General features: G+C 38.8%; 1 protein-coding gene across 3 annotated transcripts in view; it reads left to right on the top strand.

Annotated features, from left to right (window-relative positions):
* Positions 1-17,423, top strand: part of NLK (nemo like kinase) — a 107,840-nt gene that overhangs the window by 54,919 nt on the left and 35,498 nt on the right. For all 3 annotated transcript variants that reach the window (XM_026682691.2, XM_026682692.2, XM_087957240.1), the window contains 2 exons: positions 10,293-10,422; positions 16,956-17,011. In XM_026682691.2, the coding sequence (XP_026538476.1) occupies positions 10,293-10,422; positions 16,956-17,011 (186 nt within the window). The remainder of the gene's footprint in view (positions 1-10,292; positions 10,423-16,955; positions 17,012-17,423) is intronic.

Here is a 17,423-nt window from a genome sequence, read left to right on the forward strand (position 1 = left end):
TCCAAGTCATCCAGGCTAAAGCTAAAGAAGCTCCTTGGATGAGAAGCGAAACACCTTCAAGAAAAAAACAAAGTCCAGTTAGTTGCCTTTCGAAAAAGCACTTTTGGTTCAGCTATCTTACTTTTTCATGCTCCACACTTGATTTAATGTTGCATATGCTGTAGGGTATCAGAGAACCATAAGGAAGTTGCCGAAGTCTAGATAGGGGAATAAGAACACCAAATGATATCATGTGTTAGATTCCTTCCCTCCTGCATTATTCTGTCATGAAAAGTACCATCTGGTGGACAAGCTGGTTATTAGTGTTCATGTGATGGTAACAGTTTCCATATTTTCAGCACAGTTCATTTCATGTGTCAGAGAGGCAAGTGTAATACAGTTGATCTGACAAGATAGGTACCTTATTCTGGGTTGCCCTGTAAGTGTGCAGCTAGGTTTTGGTTTTTGTTTTCATTTTCCCTTGGAGGATGGTGACTTTCATCTATTTGTGACTAATACTGAGTAACTCCTCGTATGTGTTTAACAGCTCAGAGATACTTTTGAAACTCCCCATAAACTTATGATCAAGAAGCAAAAGAGTAGTTCAGCTATATATAAGGATATCATATGGGATAACAGTTTCCTAGTAAACTCTTATATAAGAGTGCTTTTTGGCAGGGGGAAAGTGATATTTAGCTTTTTTGTATCTTTGCCCTTTGAAATTAAATATATACGAAACTTTATGAAATTTCAAGGCATTTGTTTGAAACAGGCAGATTAACTGCTGCTAAGATAGAACCTACACTGGCCATGGCAGTGGATAAACAGATCTTTTTTTCTGGCAAATAGTGTTTCTCTTTGGGAACATACTTTGTACTGAAAAAGCAATTAAAATTTGCTTTCATTTTGGATGTGATAGTAGTCTATAACATTTTTGATTCTTGAAATGTTCCATATCTAAATATTGAGAATTTTATTTTTAAAATTTGAAAAATACTCTAAATCTTAAGGTATTTTAAAAATCCCAGTTCAGTTTTCAGATATAATAACTCTATACACATGGACTTAAATACCGATCTTTTTCCTTCTGCCAATTTTTTATCTGTCTGTATGCATTTTGGATCCTGCTCAGATCTCCCCCCACCCCCAAGTTTATATTATAGATGTACAGCTAGGAAGTTCCCATACCTCAACCAGATCACACTGTTGCACAATCTAGCTTAGGTCTGTAAGCAGCATAGTAATAAGCTATGGCTTTCCCCCTGTGATTGATTTAGATCATTTATATAGCTGCCCATTTCATACGTGACTCTGGGTAGATTACAACAAGATTAAAACAAACAAGCCCCCACACATAACCCTATTGGTGCCCAAGGATAAATTGTTAACTATTAGCAGTAGCAATAGCACTTAGTTATATACTGCTTCATAGTGCTTTACAACATTCTCTAAGCAGTTTACATGGTCAGGATATTGCCCCTGATAATCTGGGTCCTCATTTTACCAACCTTGAAGGTTTCAGCCTTCAAGATTTTGAATGGAGCACCAGCTGACACTTGGAAGGATGGAAGACTGAGTCAGCTTTGAGCTGGTCAGGATTCAACTCCTGGTAATGAGCTCAATTAGCCTGCAATACTGCATTCTAACCACTGCACCACCACGACTCCTGACTTAACCATCGATAGTAGCAGGGCTCACCTTGATGATAGCAAAATTTCTATCCAAAATCCTGGCTGTTACTTTTAAATGCAAGGTGGACCTGTAATGAGGCCTCTTGCAATGTAATAATTGATGAGCGAGCTGACCTCTCATGTATTTGGGTTTGGAAAGGGGGATAACTTTTCGGACATATGGCTAGTTGGGTTCTAGGTATGGCATCAAAAGACTCTGGGATAGAAATGGAGCTATTGTGATAGTCATCTGAGAATCCTTATACTTCTGGAAGAACATCCCTATGTTCTTCTAGAAGTCACCAGATGTGAGACCCTCTTCATTAAATTGGGTTCTAGAGATCAGACAGGATCGTTGGTGTTGGCACCAGCCTCCCGGCTGCATAGCACCCTCCCTGCCTGAGTTCCTTGATTCCGTTTCTGGGCTACCGGTTGAGTTCTTATGGGCTTGGGGGATTTCAATTTGCTTTCTCTGGGAGTGGAGTTTGAGATGGCTCAGACATTTATGGCCGCCATGTCAGTCATGGACCTATCCAAGATTTGTCCAGAGCTTGACTTGGGACAGTGGTCTCACACCTGATCAGGGGTTCCTGTCTGAGCAGTGGTTATGTGATTTGAAATTGCAGGGGCTCTCAGTGACTCTTGTCATGGGGAGATGAAATCTGATTACCATGGAATTCTCTTAACATTTCTGCCCCTGAAGGGAGGCTGGACCCAGTAGATTGGTCCAACCTGGTGACAGATGGACCCAGTGGGATTTCAGAGGGAGCTGGGGATTGTTCCTAGTCAGCTGCATGTTCCAACGGAAGCCTTTAATGCTGCTTGGACTAGAAGGGCGGCCAAGGCTTTGGATACAGCCTCTGCCTCTTGTGGATCCTGTTCCTCTCCCCCCCCCACCCCATTCATAGAGTAGCTGAGGGAGATGAAAACCAAATCAGTCAATCAATCAGAATAGAGCTGGAAGTGACATTGGAGGTCTTCTAGTCCAACCCTCTGCTCAAGCAGGAGACAAATGAGTCACTGAATCCTGCTTCATTAAGCAAATCCTGCTTTCGCCATTGACTTCAGGAACCCTCTGGGTAGATCGCAAATCTAGATCAGATGATTCCAGAAGTTAATGTTGGTTTCCAGCATAAAACATCATTAATCACGGTCATGAGGCTTGCAGATGCTGCAGAAGGCTATAAATGTGGGCTGGTTGCTGAGAGCTTAAAATGCAGTCATGTGAGTGTGGGGCAGGAACAGCCAGCGGAACTGTGAATTTGGTTGTAGCCCAGGGGAGATCCATGGAAACTTTGAATGGTCGCTAAGTAAACTGGTCCTAGGTCCAGAATTGTCAGATATTCCACCAAATGAAGGTCTCCCGTGTGTAACTATTATAGTAGTTTTGCTTAGTTTTGTTTACAGCATTCTTTATTAATAATGGGCAGATATGAGTAGTGTTTCTTTTCCAGCCTTATAATAGAGTGAAATATAGCAATAAAAATTCTCCTAGCCACTTGTGAGGGCACTCCTTATATTGAATCTTTGGCTGTTAAACTACCAACAAAAAGGGAAATTGCTTTTCTCAAATATGTGCTTGTTTCTTGGAAGTGACATGGACTTTGTTCAGTAATTGTCCCTTCTTGTTGCAAAGTGTTATTTCATTTGCATTGAAATATATTAATAGTTTCTGGCTAACAGTTAGATTAGAGTTAGCAATTTCTGATGAATTATACTAAATTGCCAGTTTTGATTCAGTGTTGCTTAACATGGTTTTTAACGTCAGCTGATTAATCTTTTTCTTTTTAAAAATTTGGCAGTCAAGTTTATTAGAGGTAACAGCATGAATATTTCCTTGTTTTCTAATACCTGCTTGCTTGAAATACATCTTTATACAGGTAGTCACTTGTATAATAGCATATTCACCAAACAGACAACAGATAATATGTGTCCTTTTTAAAAAGAATATAATTTCAGCAGACAACAGATAATATGTGTCCTTTTTAAATATAATTTCAATTCTGTGTTCTCCTTGAAAAATCAAATGTTACGTTGGAAATTTAAGAATGGTCAGGTGCATTTTCATGTGTAGTGCTTTTGTATAACAGAGATTAATCTTGGATGGCTTATTTAGGTATTCAAGAGAAAAGATGTTATTTTTACATAATAGTTCCATTCTATTTTGTTCAGACCCTCGTGCTCAGTTTGTGGCACCTCATTTTAGAAAAGACCAAACTGGAAGAACTTCTGAAATAGCAGTACATATGATCTGGGGACTTGAAGCTAACTCCTGAAAGACTGAAGGAACTGGGTATGTTTAGCTCTTGGGGTGGGAAGAGACATGGAAGTCTATGATAGTGTCCTTCAAATACTTGAAAGAATGTTACACTGAAAAAGATCTGGATCTTTTCTCTATTGTTTCATGGGGGTCCGGGGAGGGGACAGACGAAATGCAGGAGTTAAGTTACAAGAAAAAAAGATTCTAACTGAATGTTGAAAAAAAAATTGACAGTGGAACCAATCAAACAGATGCAACGGGCTTCAATTCACTGTTTGTATTCAAGCAAGGATTAAACAGCCATCTGTCATGGATGCTTTAATTTGCATCCTGCACTTTGTGCCCTAAATGGCCTCTTCCAATTCTGCAATTCTATGATCTGTGGAGTCACAAAGTCAAGTCATTGAATTTTTAATTATAAGTTCAGCCAAGGTCAAATGGTTTCTATTCAGTCTAATAAAACAGATGTGAAAACTTGCTAAGAACCATGTACCAGGGATGGCAGTCTGTCAAGATTGTCTGAGTTGCACATGGTCAGAACTAGTGGTAGACACACAAAACCAAAACTGATCAAGAATCTGGCCGTTGTATTGTTTGAAGACTACAGGTAGTCCTCAACTTACAACCACAACTGAGCCCAAAATTTCTGTTGCTAAGCAAGGCAGTTAAATGAATTAAATGCCCCTGTTTTATGACTTTTTGCTACAGAAGAGCATTACTACAGTTCTTGAGTGAATCATGCAGTCATTGAGCAAATCTGGCTTCCCCCAGTGACTTTCCTTGAGACAATTGAAGAAGCTTCTTTGATGAGAAGTAAAACATCTTCAAGAAAAAATAAAGTCCAATTGCCTTTTGAAAAAGCATCTTTGGGACATCTTGGAGTCTCTTTTTGTGAACTTTGAGGAGTCATGGAGAATGAACATGGTATATAAGATTGAATAACAACTATCTTCAAAAATGGGAGAAAGAAGGAGACTAGGCTAACTACATTTAGCTTGACTTCAGTACTGGATCATTATTAAGCAACCTGAGAATATTTAGAACAGGAGCTCCCAACCCCTAGTCCATGGACTGGCACTGGGCCACGGCATGCCAGAAAATGGGCTGTGCAAACAAGTGAAGCCCCATCCATGGGATACAGGCAGCACACAAAACTATGCCCCCTCCGGTCCGCAGAAAAATCTCCATGAAACCAGTCCCTGGTGCCCAAAAGGTTGTGGACCACTGATTTAGAAAATACTACATTTACATGGCAGGAATTGGCATGGATTTATCAAGAATAAATTATGCAAAAATATCTTGATCTTTCTTTTGGATAAAGCAAGCAGTCTACTTGAATATGATTTTTCTGTGCCTCCCTGCTAGCCATTTCAAGTGATAAACAGAGCTCGGACAGAAGCTTATTGTGGGAGGTGCTTGGGGGGGCATTGGGTTTGGGCACTATTTTGGTTATTAGTAGAAAGCCCAGGGAACAAGACAGTGAAATACAGGTAAGAGCTGGTGAAATATTGGGGAATTCAGAGGTAGAAAAAACATAATTACAAACATTCTGACTAAAAGAAAAACTGCAGATGCAATAGCAAATAATAGAAAATAAGCAGTTTGACAGAGGTGGGGTGAATAATCCAGCAAACACAACTACAAAAGAAATCTGCAGGGAGGAAAACCTACTAACAGTAGCTGGGCCAGGGAGGAAAATTATTGTATACTTAAATACATGTATATTTAAGCACTCTGTGAATAAATAAGATCCTAGAAAAAAATCTTGATATTAAGAAGTGAGAATAAGATGGACCTGGGGTATGATAAAATAAGGACAAAAACTTTACTTTTTAAGAGCTAAGCTTGATTTTTGTAACTATTCTATTAAGACGTATTCTTATGCAGGTGAAATGAACATTCTTGTTCTCCTATTTCTGTATATACTATCCAAAAATGAACCTGTGACAATGCAAATAAGAGTAAGCGGAATCTTATTCATAATAAATGCAGGCTACATGTTTAATAGGATCTGAATTGGATGTGAAGGAAATTAGTGTGACATCTATGGTGTCACTGATAGCCAGGGATGATTCTGCTAAACTGCCTGGTAGGTGGGTGCCCCCTTCCTACCTCTGCTCCCCATGTGTTTCCCTAACAAAGCTATGTATAGGATCTGGATTTGGCAGTGATTGATAGGAAAGGGGTCTTTGAAGTCCTAGTGCATTGTGCAGCTTTTGTAAAAAAAAGGGAAATCTTTATGGAGGGATTTGAAAATAGAACTGCTGATATAATACTAACAACAGTGGCAGAAATAATAACATTATACAAATCTATGGCACAATTCTATCATTGTGTATAATTCTGGTGACATTTCAAGTGCTACTGGTATGCTGTAGTGCTAGAAAAGATACAAATCAGGGCAACCGAAATGTTAAGGGATCTGTATCTCTGATTTAAAAAAAAGACTATGATACTTGGATCTTTGTTGCTTTGAAGATGATTAAGTGGAGACATGAAAGAGGGATATAAAAGCATGCATGAATGGTATAGATCAGGGCTGTCAAACTCCCGGCCTGGGGACAAGATATGTCACATGCTGGCCATGCCCATGTCCAGTTTAGTGAAAGGGGAAAAAGTCCCAATATGTGACGATGCCGTGACAACACAAGTTTGACATCCCTGGTATAGCTAATATATAATGACATTTTTCTCTCTCATAATCTTTGAATTTGATCTGATCCTTAGTTCAAATTTAGTAAATAAGTCAAGAGTCCATTTTGACAATTACTTTTTCACCTACGGGGGTGGCTTCTAAATGTGGCACATATATTTCCCTTTTATTGGTTTCACTGTCAGCATTTAGGGTACAAACTCTGCTAGGAATGGGCTTAGACTCTTTGATCTTAAATCTGTAAAATGCTAATTGAAGATATATAAATAGTCACGTAACCTGAGCTTACACAGGACATTGTGTGTTCTGTCAGATTTATGAAACATCTGATGATACAGCCAGTTGCCTACAAAAGCTTGTACCAGAGTAAACCAATTAGCATTTCAAGTATCATGTTGCTTTTTTGTCCCCTGGGCTCTGCACAAATTAATTTTTCATGCACACATACGTACTAAGCAAAGTCAAAAATAATTGTCCTATTAATCCATATCCCCCAAAAAGCCTGTAACAAGGATCTTGGTTCAGTATGGTTTGCTTCATAGAGTAAATTTTAATTCTTTTAAAAAAAAACTGGTTTTGTTCAAATATGTTAGAATTACTCTTTTAAAAATGAGGTATTGAAACTTACAGTAAAAAGTAGCTGTTATCTTTACCAGTTGTAACTCATTAGCTCATACAGATTGGGGAGGAAGGGGACACAACAAGCTGAAGAACACAGCCAGCCTTTTCATCAACAAAGAAAAGGAAAGCATTCCTGTGTAACAGTCTTCAGCACTTATCTCTGATTTCTGGTACTATTTGTGCTGAACTAAAAGCAGCTGTTACCCCCAGTTAAGAGAGAACAAACTCAACATGCTGTGAAATTACCACACTGCCATTCACTTTCATTAGAGTAGTATTGCTAGGAGCTAGCAAGGCTAGCCTTTGTATGAATAATTAAGTGAAATGTTGCTTTCTGAGGGGTGTTTAATAGACAAATTGCAGTCCAATATTTTGATGTATTTCATCCACAGGTTGAAATATTTTTTTTTTATTTTTATGCCTTTCCAAGCTGTAAAACAGGGCTGGCAAATGCCCGGCCTATGGGCCGGATGCGTCACATACTGGCCACACCCATGCCCACATCCAGTTTAGCGAATGATGATGACATGAGTTTGACACCTGTGTTTTAAAAAGACAAGACGGAACTTAAGAGTAACTTAAAGAAATAAATGTTTAATGTTAAGCAATGCTGAATGATTGGCACACACTGAGTTGTTCTAACAAACTTTACAGATAATGGTAAGTTTATTTACACAAGGAAAAAAATTTTCACACTGAGAAACTTACCAATGTTCATTCTTCAATGACTGAGATATCAGATTATTTATGGTGGAATTTTTGAAGTTTTCAGAAAGTATTACATGGCATTATTACATTGTGCACAACAACTTAAATTAATGAAGAAATAATTCTGATAGTTTTGAGGAGGCTATTGCTCAGTTTTTAAAATAAAATAATCGAATGTTTATGTACTACAGTAGTGTTTGCAGTCATACAGATAGTTCTTAACTTTAGGACCATAATTGAGCTCAAAATTTGCTAAGCAAAACAGCTGTGATATGAGTTTTGCCCCCATTTTACAACCTTTCTTGCCACAGTTGTTAAGTGAATCACTGCAGTTGTTAAGTTAGTAGCACGGTTGTTAAGTGAATCCGGCTTCCCCATTTACTTTGCTTGTCAGAAGGTTGCAAAAGGTGATCATATGACCCTGGGACACTGCAACTGTCATAAGTATGAAAAATTGTCGTAAGTCACTTTTTCAGTGCCATTGTAATTTTGAATGGCCACTAAATGAATAGTTACTTTTGAAGTATAGGTACTTTTGAAGTATTCCTGAGTACAGCCTGCAGATGAAATTTTTTAGTTAGGGAGTCTAAATTTAAAACAGTATGCTTGCTGATAAATCTTAACCTTATCCTTGTTTTGGAAACAATATTTTTGAAGAGGTAGTACTTGGTTTTTTTCATTCTTGGTTCCCTCTCGACCAGGGGTGTCAAACTCGATTTCATTGAGGGCCGCATCAGGGTTGTGTTTGACTTGCGGGGGGGCTAAGTGGGCATGGCCAGTTCAATGTCCTGCAGCCCTCTGCCATCGAAAACGGAGCCCCGGAGGGCTGGCAGAGGCAACGCAGGCTGGTCCTTCGCTGTTTCCAGGGCAGCCCCGCAGGCCAGATCTAAGCACCCTGCAGGTGGACCCTGAGTTTGACACCCCTGCTCTAGAACATGCATTATGCATTAGGTCCAGGTTCAATCCCAGGAGGGATTCAGTTGAGGTAGGGTCAAAAACAACCTCTGTTTGAAAGTTGGAACAGCTAATTACTGCCAGCATTAAATGGTACTGAAATCTGATATACAGTATTTTGTCATCACATGAAGGACCTTCACTCTACCTTGGTTTGGCAATGAGGATAATTTTACATGATGCAAAGAAAATCACCCTTGTGATGAAAGAAATGGATCTAGAATATGAGTTTTATCTTTTTTAGAACAGAGATTTATTTTTTAAAAAAAGATAATATTCTGGATAAATTGAGAATACAGCATATTACAGATTTAATGCTAAACTTAACAATCAATAGGCTTAATTTTATATAGAGTCTTTCACATGGCTACTATCTGTGGTTTTATTGTATAGATTTTTCTGTTAGGGTTTTTTTTTTATGCTCAGCTAATTTATGTGTATAATTGTTTTTTTCCCCTTCACTGTATAATCATTTAATACAGATACTTTTGTATTTTTATGATTTTTAATTATTCATTTTTAAAGAAGTAATATTTTTAAAAGAATTGAGACCTGATAGACCAATAAATTAGCTTCAGTATGCGTAGCCTCTTATTTTCTAGTAAAGATAGTCTGTTTCAATGTTCCATGGCTATTTTATATCCATTTTGGATAACCAGAGAGATCTGTCTATGCCATCGGATTAAGCAGCAGCACCTGTTGTCATTTTCCTATGTTGACATTCTTAGATAATAACGTCTAACAATTTTTACTGCAGAGGAGGCTGCAGTAATTTCACTCTGTTCCACAATAATCCAAAGCTATCTACAGTTAGTCCTCGACTTACAACAAGTTGCTTAGCGACCACTACCACAGACCTCCCCAGGGCTACCTATGACCCACATTTGAAATTCTCCTCCCCCCACCCCTTCTATTCAAGTGATCACACTTTGGATGCTTGGAAACCAGCCTGTATTTACTGCTGTTTGCAACATCCCCGGGAAAAGAGGGGGGGGGGTCATATGATTGCAATTTTTAACTTCTTCTTCTTTTTTTTTTTTGCCAGAAACTGGTGTTTACTTCCAGTTTTCGGCAAAAAACAGCCATTAAAAACAATGCATTCAGTGGGGAAAGTATCCCAGGACCAATGTATCAGATACTGCCATTTATTAATTGAAGAAGAAAGAACACTGTACACTGGAGGCAAAGAGTTTTACTCACACAGGACTGAAGGATCTGAGTGTACAGAAATTCTGTAGCCGAATAACATGCAGGTTAGCGATATATATCTGAAGCACAGTTGGAATCCATTGAATGGAAACAATAAAAAGCAGCGAGACTCATTCAGGAGATTTGTTTGGCTCTTAATATGTGGATTTATTTAGGAAATGCTTTCAACTGTCTTTTCTCTTTGTACGGACGTAAGTTGCTTAAAATAAAATTGATGTTTATTCTTGTTTTCCTGTAGGTCAGTAACAGATCCACGAGATGGAAAGAGAGTTGCACTCAAAAAGATGCCCAACGTCTTCCAAAATCTGGTCTCTTGCAAAAGGGTCTTCCGTGAATTGAAGATGTTGTGTTTTTTTAAGCATGACAATGTGAGTGGTTCATATATTTTTATTATATTTTTTTGGCATTCTAACCAGGGGTTACTCTAGAATGTTACAAATATTCATAGGCATTAGAAAAACAGGCAACAATTTCCGAGTAAATTACATCTATTATCAGTGGAAACAAAGCTTTTTTAGAATGATGGAGACATCTAAAATCTAAATCCAGTTGAATCCGCTTTCTATGTTGCAATACACCTGTTTACTTAAAGATAAACAGCCAGTGCCCCCAAGGAAATGTATAAAAACAACACATTACATCTGAGCTGATTCCTTTACTTTCTGGGACAGTAAAGAATCAATAGTGTGCTTGCATGTTGCCCTAAGCCTGTGATGGCGAATTTATGCCACGTGTGCCGGAAGTGGTACACAGAGAGCTCACCCGGAAGAGCCCCGCTGCACATGTGCATGTGCCACCGCCGCCCAACAGCTGATTCTTGGGTATCTGGCATGCATGCGTGGGGGGAAGGGGGTGTGCGGGAGATGCGCGCATGTGCAGAGATGCGCGGCATGCACTGGGGGTTTCACGTGCATCTGCAGAGACACGGTGCACAGCAGGGGAATTGCGCAGGCGCACGATGCGCAGCAAGGGGAATTGCAGGCACAGGCACGTGGTGTGTGGCAAGGGGATCGTAGGCGCAGATGCGCAGCATGCTGCGCGCTGCGAGGGGATCGTGTGCGCAGGGTGTGGGGGGCAGCACGCATTGCCTTTTGGGAATGCATGCACAATTATTGGCACAGGAGCCGAAAAAGGTTTGCCACCACTGCCCTAAACCATAGCTTGTGCATGAAAGGAATGAATTGCAGTGAACCTCATGTGCTCCTCTTCCCTTCCTCTTCCCAAGCATCCCAGAGAATTTTGAAAGGTTTCATTTCGGCTTCAAATTAACCACAATCTGGAGAGACTATATTAAATATTAAGTGAAGTTAGATTCAAACAAACTTCAAGCAGAGACCATAGATTGATTATAGATATATATGTGATTGGGTTTAAGTTAGTTGTTCTTTAGGAGAGGGTGGTCCTGCTGGCTCTTAAGAAGGTGGCGATATGTCCCCTCCTCAAGGGGGCCATCACTCAACTCCACTAATCTCAATAGGTTTCATCAAGTCTCCAATCTTCCCTTTTTAGGGAAGGTTGTAGAGAAAATGGTCACATGGCAGCTTCAAAGGGCATTGGATGAACTGAATTATCTGGATCTTTTCTATTTGGGTTCAGGCCAAAGTTTGGGACTGAAACAGCATTGTTCACATTCTTGGATGACCTCTGTGGGGATGGGATGGGGGTAGTGTATGCATCCTTGCTCTTTTTGAGCTCTCAGCAGCCCTCAATACCATTGATCCTTCAGGACCAGCTTCAGGAGATGGGGATAGGAAGCACAATGTTATGCTGGTTTTCCTCCTTCCTCCGGAATCAGTACCAGCCAGTGCTGATAAAGAGGACAGTGATCCAGCCCATGGCTCCTACTTTGTGAGCTACTGCAGGGCTCATTTCTCTCTTCCTTTTAATTTAACATCTACTTATGGCCACTGAGTGAGGTGATCTGACAATTTGGAGTGAGGCATCATCAAAACCCAACTTTACATTTCCACCCTCGGCTGTCTAAAAGATACTGTGGATGTCCTTGTGACCAGCCCTGGAGACTAGGGGTCTGCATGGGGCACAATGAGCTTAGGCTCAACCTAAGCAAGATCAATGGCTTTGGGTGCTTGGGCCTTCCAGTACCAAGATTTTTCTACTTCTGATACTGGAAGGGGGGAGGCACTGCCTGAGATGGACCTGATGCAAAATCCAGGTGTCTCCTTGGATTCAGGTCTCCTGTCTCCTGCTGGAAAAGCAGGTGGTAGCCATAGCTAAGAGGCACACCTTCAGTTTGTGTGCCAACTGCACCCATTTCTGGACTGAGAGGTTCTTCTCACTGTCACTTCATGACCTCCCATTTGGACTATTGCAATGTGGTCTACATGGGGCTGGTGTTGAGGAAGCTTCAGATGTATGAATTATAAATGGTGTTGACTATTCATCACATCTAATACCACTGCTTGGGGGCTTCATTGGTTGCCAGTGTGTTTTCAGGTGCAATTCAAGCTGTTGATGGTCACCTTTAAAGCCCTTCATGGCTTAGGACTGGGTTGTTTGAAGGACTATCTTCTCCAAGTTGTTTCTACACGTCCAACCCTTTCCAGTAGGATGGGAATGCTGGAGGCCCCATCAGCCAAAGAATATTAGCTGGTGGGGACCCAGAGGCGTGCCTTCTCTGCCATAACTCCTGCCCTCTGGAACATTCTCCCTCCAGAGATTAGTTAGGATGGACCCAATCCTGCTAATCTTTTGGAAGGCATTGAAGACCTGGCTGTGTGCTTGGGCCTAGGGTCCCAATTATGTGAAGGGATCCTTGGTTACAGTGATACTGTTGGATTATAATATCGCTTGGCAGCTATTTGTGTTTAATTTCTTTTTTGTATCGTGTTTTAACTGTTTTAATTGTTTTTATGACTGTTCATCACCCAGAGTCATTGGTTTGAGATGAGCAGCTATACAAGTTGATTAAATAAATACATATAAATAATGAATTTATGCTTTTTGCTTAAAGTAATTATGGCTAAGACTACATTTTTGGATCAGAGGCTTTGGCAGGGTCCATTAATCAAACAAGACATCAGCCTTTGTCTCCTAATGCATCTCATGCCAGGAAGAGTGCTAATGTGGCTATTCATAATGCCAGATTATAGCTTAGTTTAATGACAAAACATAGTGTTAAGGGAAGCAAACAATGTAACTAAGAAATTTTTTTAAAAGGGCGGGGGGGGGGGGGAATGATGTGATGTAATGCAGACATCCTTCAAGCATCTAAATTGGAGCAGGTTAAGAATCAAGCAGAGCCAGTACTTCAAGTAGTCCTGTATGAATATTTCCCAGGGCCCAAAGGTGAAATTCAAGTTATTCATTTCAGAATCCCCAGCATAAAATTGTGACATTTTATAACCTAATCCCTTTCCCTTTTTTCCCTTTTGGTAAAATATTTACAAGAATTTAGAAGTATCCTGTGCAAGTATTTCATTTGAAAACTAGGATTAAGTCTCTTTGAACAGTAAACAATAAACTGAGCTACTAGTACAGATTGTGAGAATTGGGACAGGAAGGCTAGTTCGGGTCTGATAAGCTATAAACTCAAAAGAGGCCTGAGGGAAGCTTTATCCTGCAGCTTTAGCATTACAGATTGACTAATTCCAGATCTATCTTAATTTTATAAGGATGTATTTTATAAGAATGTATGTGAACTTTTAATTCTTATTAATGGCAACACTTTCTGCAACAAATCCAAGAAAGAAATAATTCCAAGTACAATGTGTTGTACTTTCTTTGTTTCTTTAAAGCCGATTCAGATTATTGTTCACTGAAATTTGGAGCAGAATTAAGATAGTCCTGTCATGTGGTGTACTATTTTGAAAAATGGCACAACTCATTTTACTTCAATGCTGTTATTAATAGGCATACTTAATCATCAATTACATAATTAATATAATTAATTTTAAATAATGAATAATTAGTAATATCAATTAATTAATATTAATTAAATTGATATTATATTCCTTTAACACATTAAAGGAAAGGGAATATAAAAGTCATAAATGACCCTGGTAAGAAGAGGGTAGCATGGTGACTAGAAGAAGGCATTTGTTCCAGTCTTAGTTTATTACCTGTACAAGTTTAGGCAACTTGGCTTTTGTGGTTTTAACCTGGCAATGAATATGTGTTTTGTATTTTGTTAAATAAATGTTTTACATTAGTTCTAAAGATGTTGGTTTCTTAAAAGAAACAAATATAATTTCTTCTGGTCAAGTTCTATTCAGCTCTCAATTATCTTTTAATCTCTGTACTTATCTGTTGATTTTTCAAGAATAGGATTTGAGTAACATGGAATGTTGCCTGTCTCTCTATCAGTTCTTGTAAGTTGACACAGAAATTTAAAAAAACAAGCAGACTGAGAAATATGATAGGATCATGATGCTTGTATCATGTGCATTTTTGGCAAGTAAAAAATTACCATGTTCTTCTGAATGAGGAAGATTAAGGGTTGTTGTAAGAAATGCCAAGGTAATTCAATAATATATTATATAGTTATTTTGTGGTAAAAATCATCAAAGTATCCTAATATCATTTTAAGTAACCAAGTATGATATATTCTAAATAGGGAGAAATCTTTCTTTGTAAAATAGAACTAAAATACAGTTAGTGATTTTACTTGATGGGACTTTGACAAGGTTAGTGAATATTTAAGTGCAAGACTTAGAGTTCTGGGTTGGCCCACTTTAGAATCAGAACAGATATTGGGAAAGTACTTATAACAGAGAAGTATTATTTGTGAATGGTTTTCAAGTGGCTAACCCTAAATAGGAAGAGCAGTAATGCTTTATAGCCCTTTGTAAGCAGCTTACAGAGTCAACATATTGACCCAATAATCTGGGTCCTCATTGAACAACCTCAGAATGATGGAAGGCTGAGTCAACTTTGAGCCGGTCAGGATCGAACTCCAGGCTGTAGGAGAGTTAGCCTGCCATGCTGTATTTTAATCACTGTAACACCACAGGATAAGTCGAACATGCCTCCCCAAAATAAAATAGTAATACAGGTGACCTTTGAGTTAATATTGAACCTGGCAATTACAGTTGTAAGTCATGACAGTCATAAAACAGATCACTACATGACGGGACTCAATTTTACTATGTATGTATGTACGTACGTATGTATGTAGTGGTGGGTTTCCAAATTTTTTCCTACCAGTTCTATGCCCACATGCGCATAGAACCGGTAGGAAAAAAATTGGAAACCCACCACTGGACTTCAGCAATATTCAGAGATGATTGGGAGAGGGACAGTTGAAATGATATCATGGCTAGGCGTCAGACCCCTTGTTTTGAGCACTATCCTCCGTTTACCAAATAAGGAGGATAACTGAAAGCTATTCCAGAGGCGTTACTTTGACCAATCAAGCAAAATGTTTCATCTCTCATATACATAGTCTAACCAGCAATTTGAGATTTTAGCAGCTGACTCTATCTTCCTAATGACAGATTTTGATTAATTTTCACTAGTGCTATAATATAAAAATAATGCGAGGCAATTAATATTCAAGAAATTCAAAAATGAATTCCGCCTGTTTAGTTTTTTTTCAGTGTGGAGTGGATGTACTTAATGTTTGATGTGGCACTCTCGTATCATACCAGAAATTTTAAAAAATGACCCAGTATACAATTGTCCATGATGCCTCACTTTCTTTTTTATATTATAGCACTAGTGAAAATTAATCAAAAGGGATGCAAAACATCAGATTGCCTACTCATTGATCAGATTGTCAATTCTGGAGCTGATTTTGTTAAATCGTGAGATACAGATAGTAATGTCAGCCGTGTTTCCCAGGGTGTCTCTCAGACCAATTCAAAGGAGTGGTTCTAATTTTTAAAGCCTGAAATCATTTTATTTCAAATTAACTTTAAGGACCATTATTCCTTGTCACCTATACTTTTTCAACATAGAAATGTCTAATGTGTTGTCATGGGTAGTTAAATGAATAAATAAATTATGGTGGCCAATAAATTGTATAAATAAATAAATAAATAAATAAGTAGAGGTGGAGTTTTACTTGAATTGTTCTGAGTGTTTATCTGAAACCTTCTCTGAAAGTTAACTACCAGTATGTTTTTACTTTGCTTCAGCAGTCTTGCATCTTGTGCATTCAACTGAGCATTTCATTTGAAAAAGTTCATTTAATTATTTATTATATTAGATAATACATTATAATATTTCTAATATATTATAATAAATAATATATTAGATAATATAATAAATAACTAAACAAATATAGTTAGGTGGATGATGATGATGGTGTGTGTGTGTGTGTTGGAATCTAAACATTGACCTTATTAAATCCTTGAATCTGCTGTGATAAATATCAGCAATTCTCTTTCCATTGATGAGTTTCCTGTCTCAGGTTTCCAAAGTTTATATCGTCCTTCCCAGTGGTAGGATTCAAATATTTTTACCACCGGTTCGGTGAGCGTGGCTTGGTGGGCACGTATTTTGTGCGTGCACACACTTTGCGTGCGCGTGCGCTCTAAACGTGTACTTTGCGCAGGCGCAGAGGCATTTGCACAGGCACAGAGGCGTTCTAACTCACCTCCTGCAAGCCTGCACTCTCCCGGTCACTTCAGGAGCTGCTGCGCGGCACTCTGTTGTGCCGCGCAAAGCAGCTGCACTTCAAATTCAGAGGATAAAGGTGAGTATGGGAGCCCAGGTGGATGGGTGGGCCCAACAGCAGAATGGCGAAGAGAACCAGTTCGGTCTCCATTGCTCATCGCCACTACCAGCTCGGCAGAACTGGGCCGAACCGGTAGAATACCACCACTGATCCTTCCCACCGTCAAAGATACAATTGCAAACTGAAGATATTTTTCCTTTGTTCATTCATTTCCTTCTGTAAAATAAGGCTTGGTAATAAATCAGCTTCCATCTTATTTCCTAGGTACTCTCCGCTCTTGACATACTCCAACCACCACACATCGACTACTTTGAAGAAATGTATCCTAAATGTTAAATAAATAATTCCATTGAGGTAGGTGTAATTAATTCTAGTTTATAAAACTGCCTGCAGATTTTGGACTTGTCATCTTGAGCCTTAGCATCTGGAAAGGTGTATGGAGGCCAGCTGTAATAGACCATCTAGAAAAACATAGTTATAAGAATAGGCTGCTAAAAGAAGGAATTGGAAGGCGTGTATAGAAATTTATCATTATTGTTACAAGAATTGAATATGTCAACCTGCTTTATGGGTAGGCTTTGGGATTTTCTCCCAGATTTATTTTAATGATATAAGGAAAAGTATTTGGAAAATGACTGCAAATTAATGCCTTCCAATGTGCAAATGCTCATATAGTAATTTGATGTATACCTATAAATGGTAGAGAGGATTGTTACAGGCATATCTTGAAAT

Source organism: Notechis scutatus, chromosome 1, assembly GCF_049901735.1.
Source record: "Notechis scutatus isolate UNSWTSFEM ecotype Mainland chromosome 1, rNotScu1.2, whole genome shotgun sequence".
NCBI lineage: Eukaryota > Metazoa > Chordata > Lepidosauria > Squamata > Elapidae > Notechis > Notechis scutatus.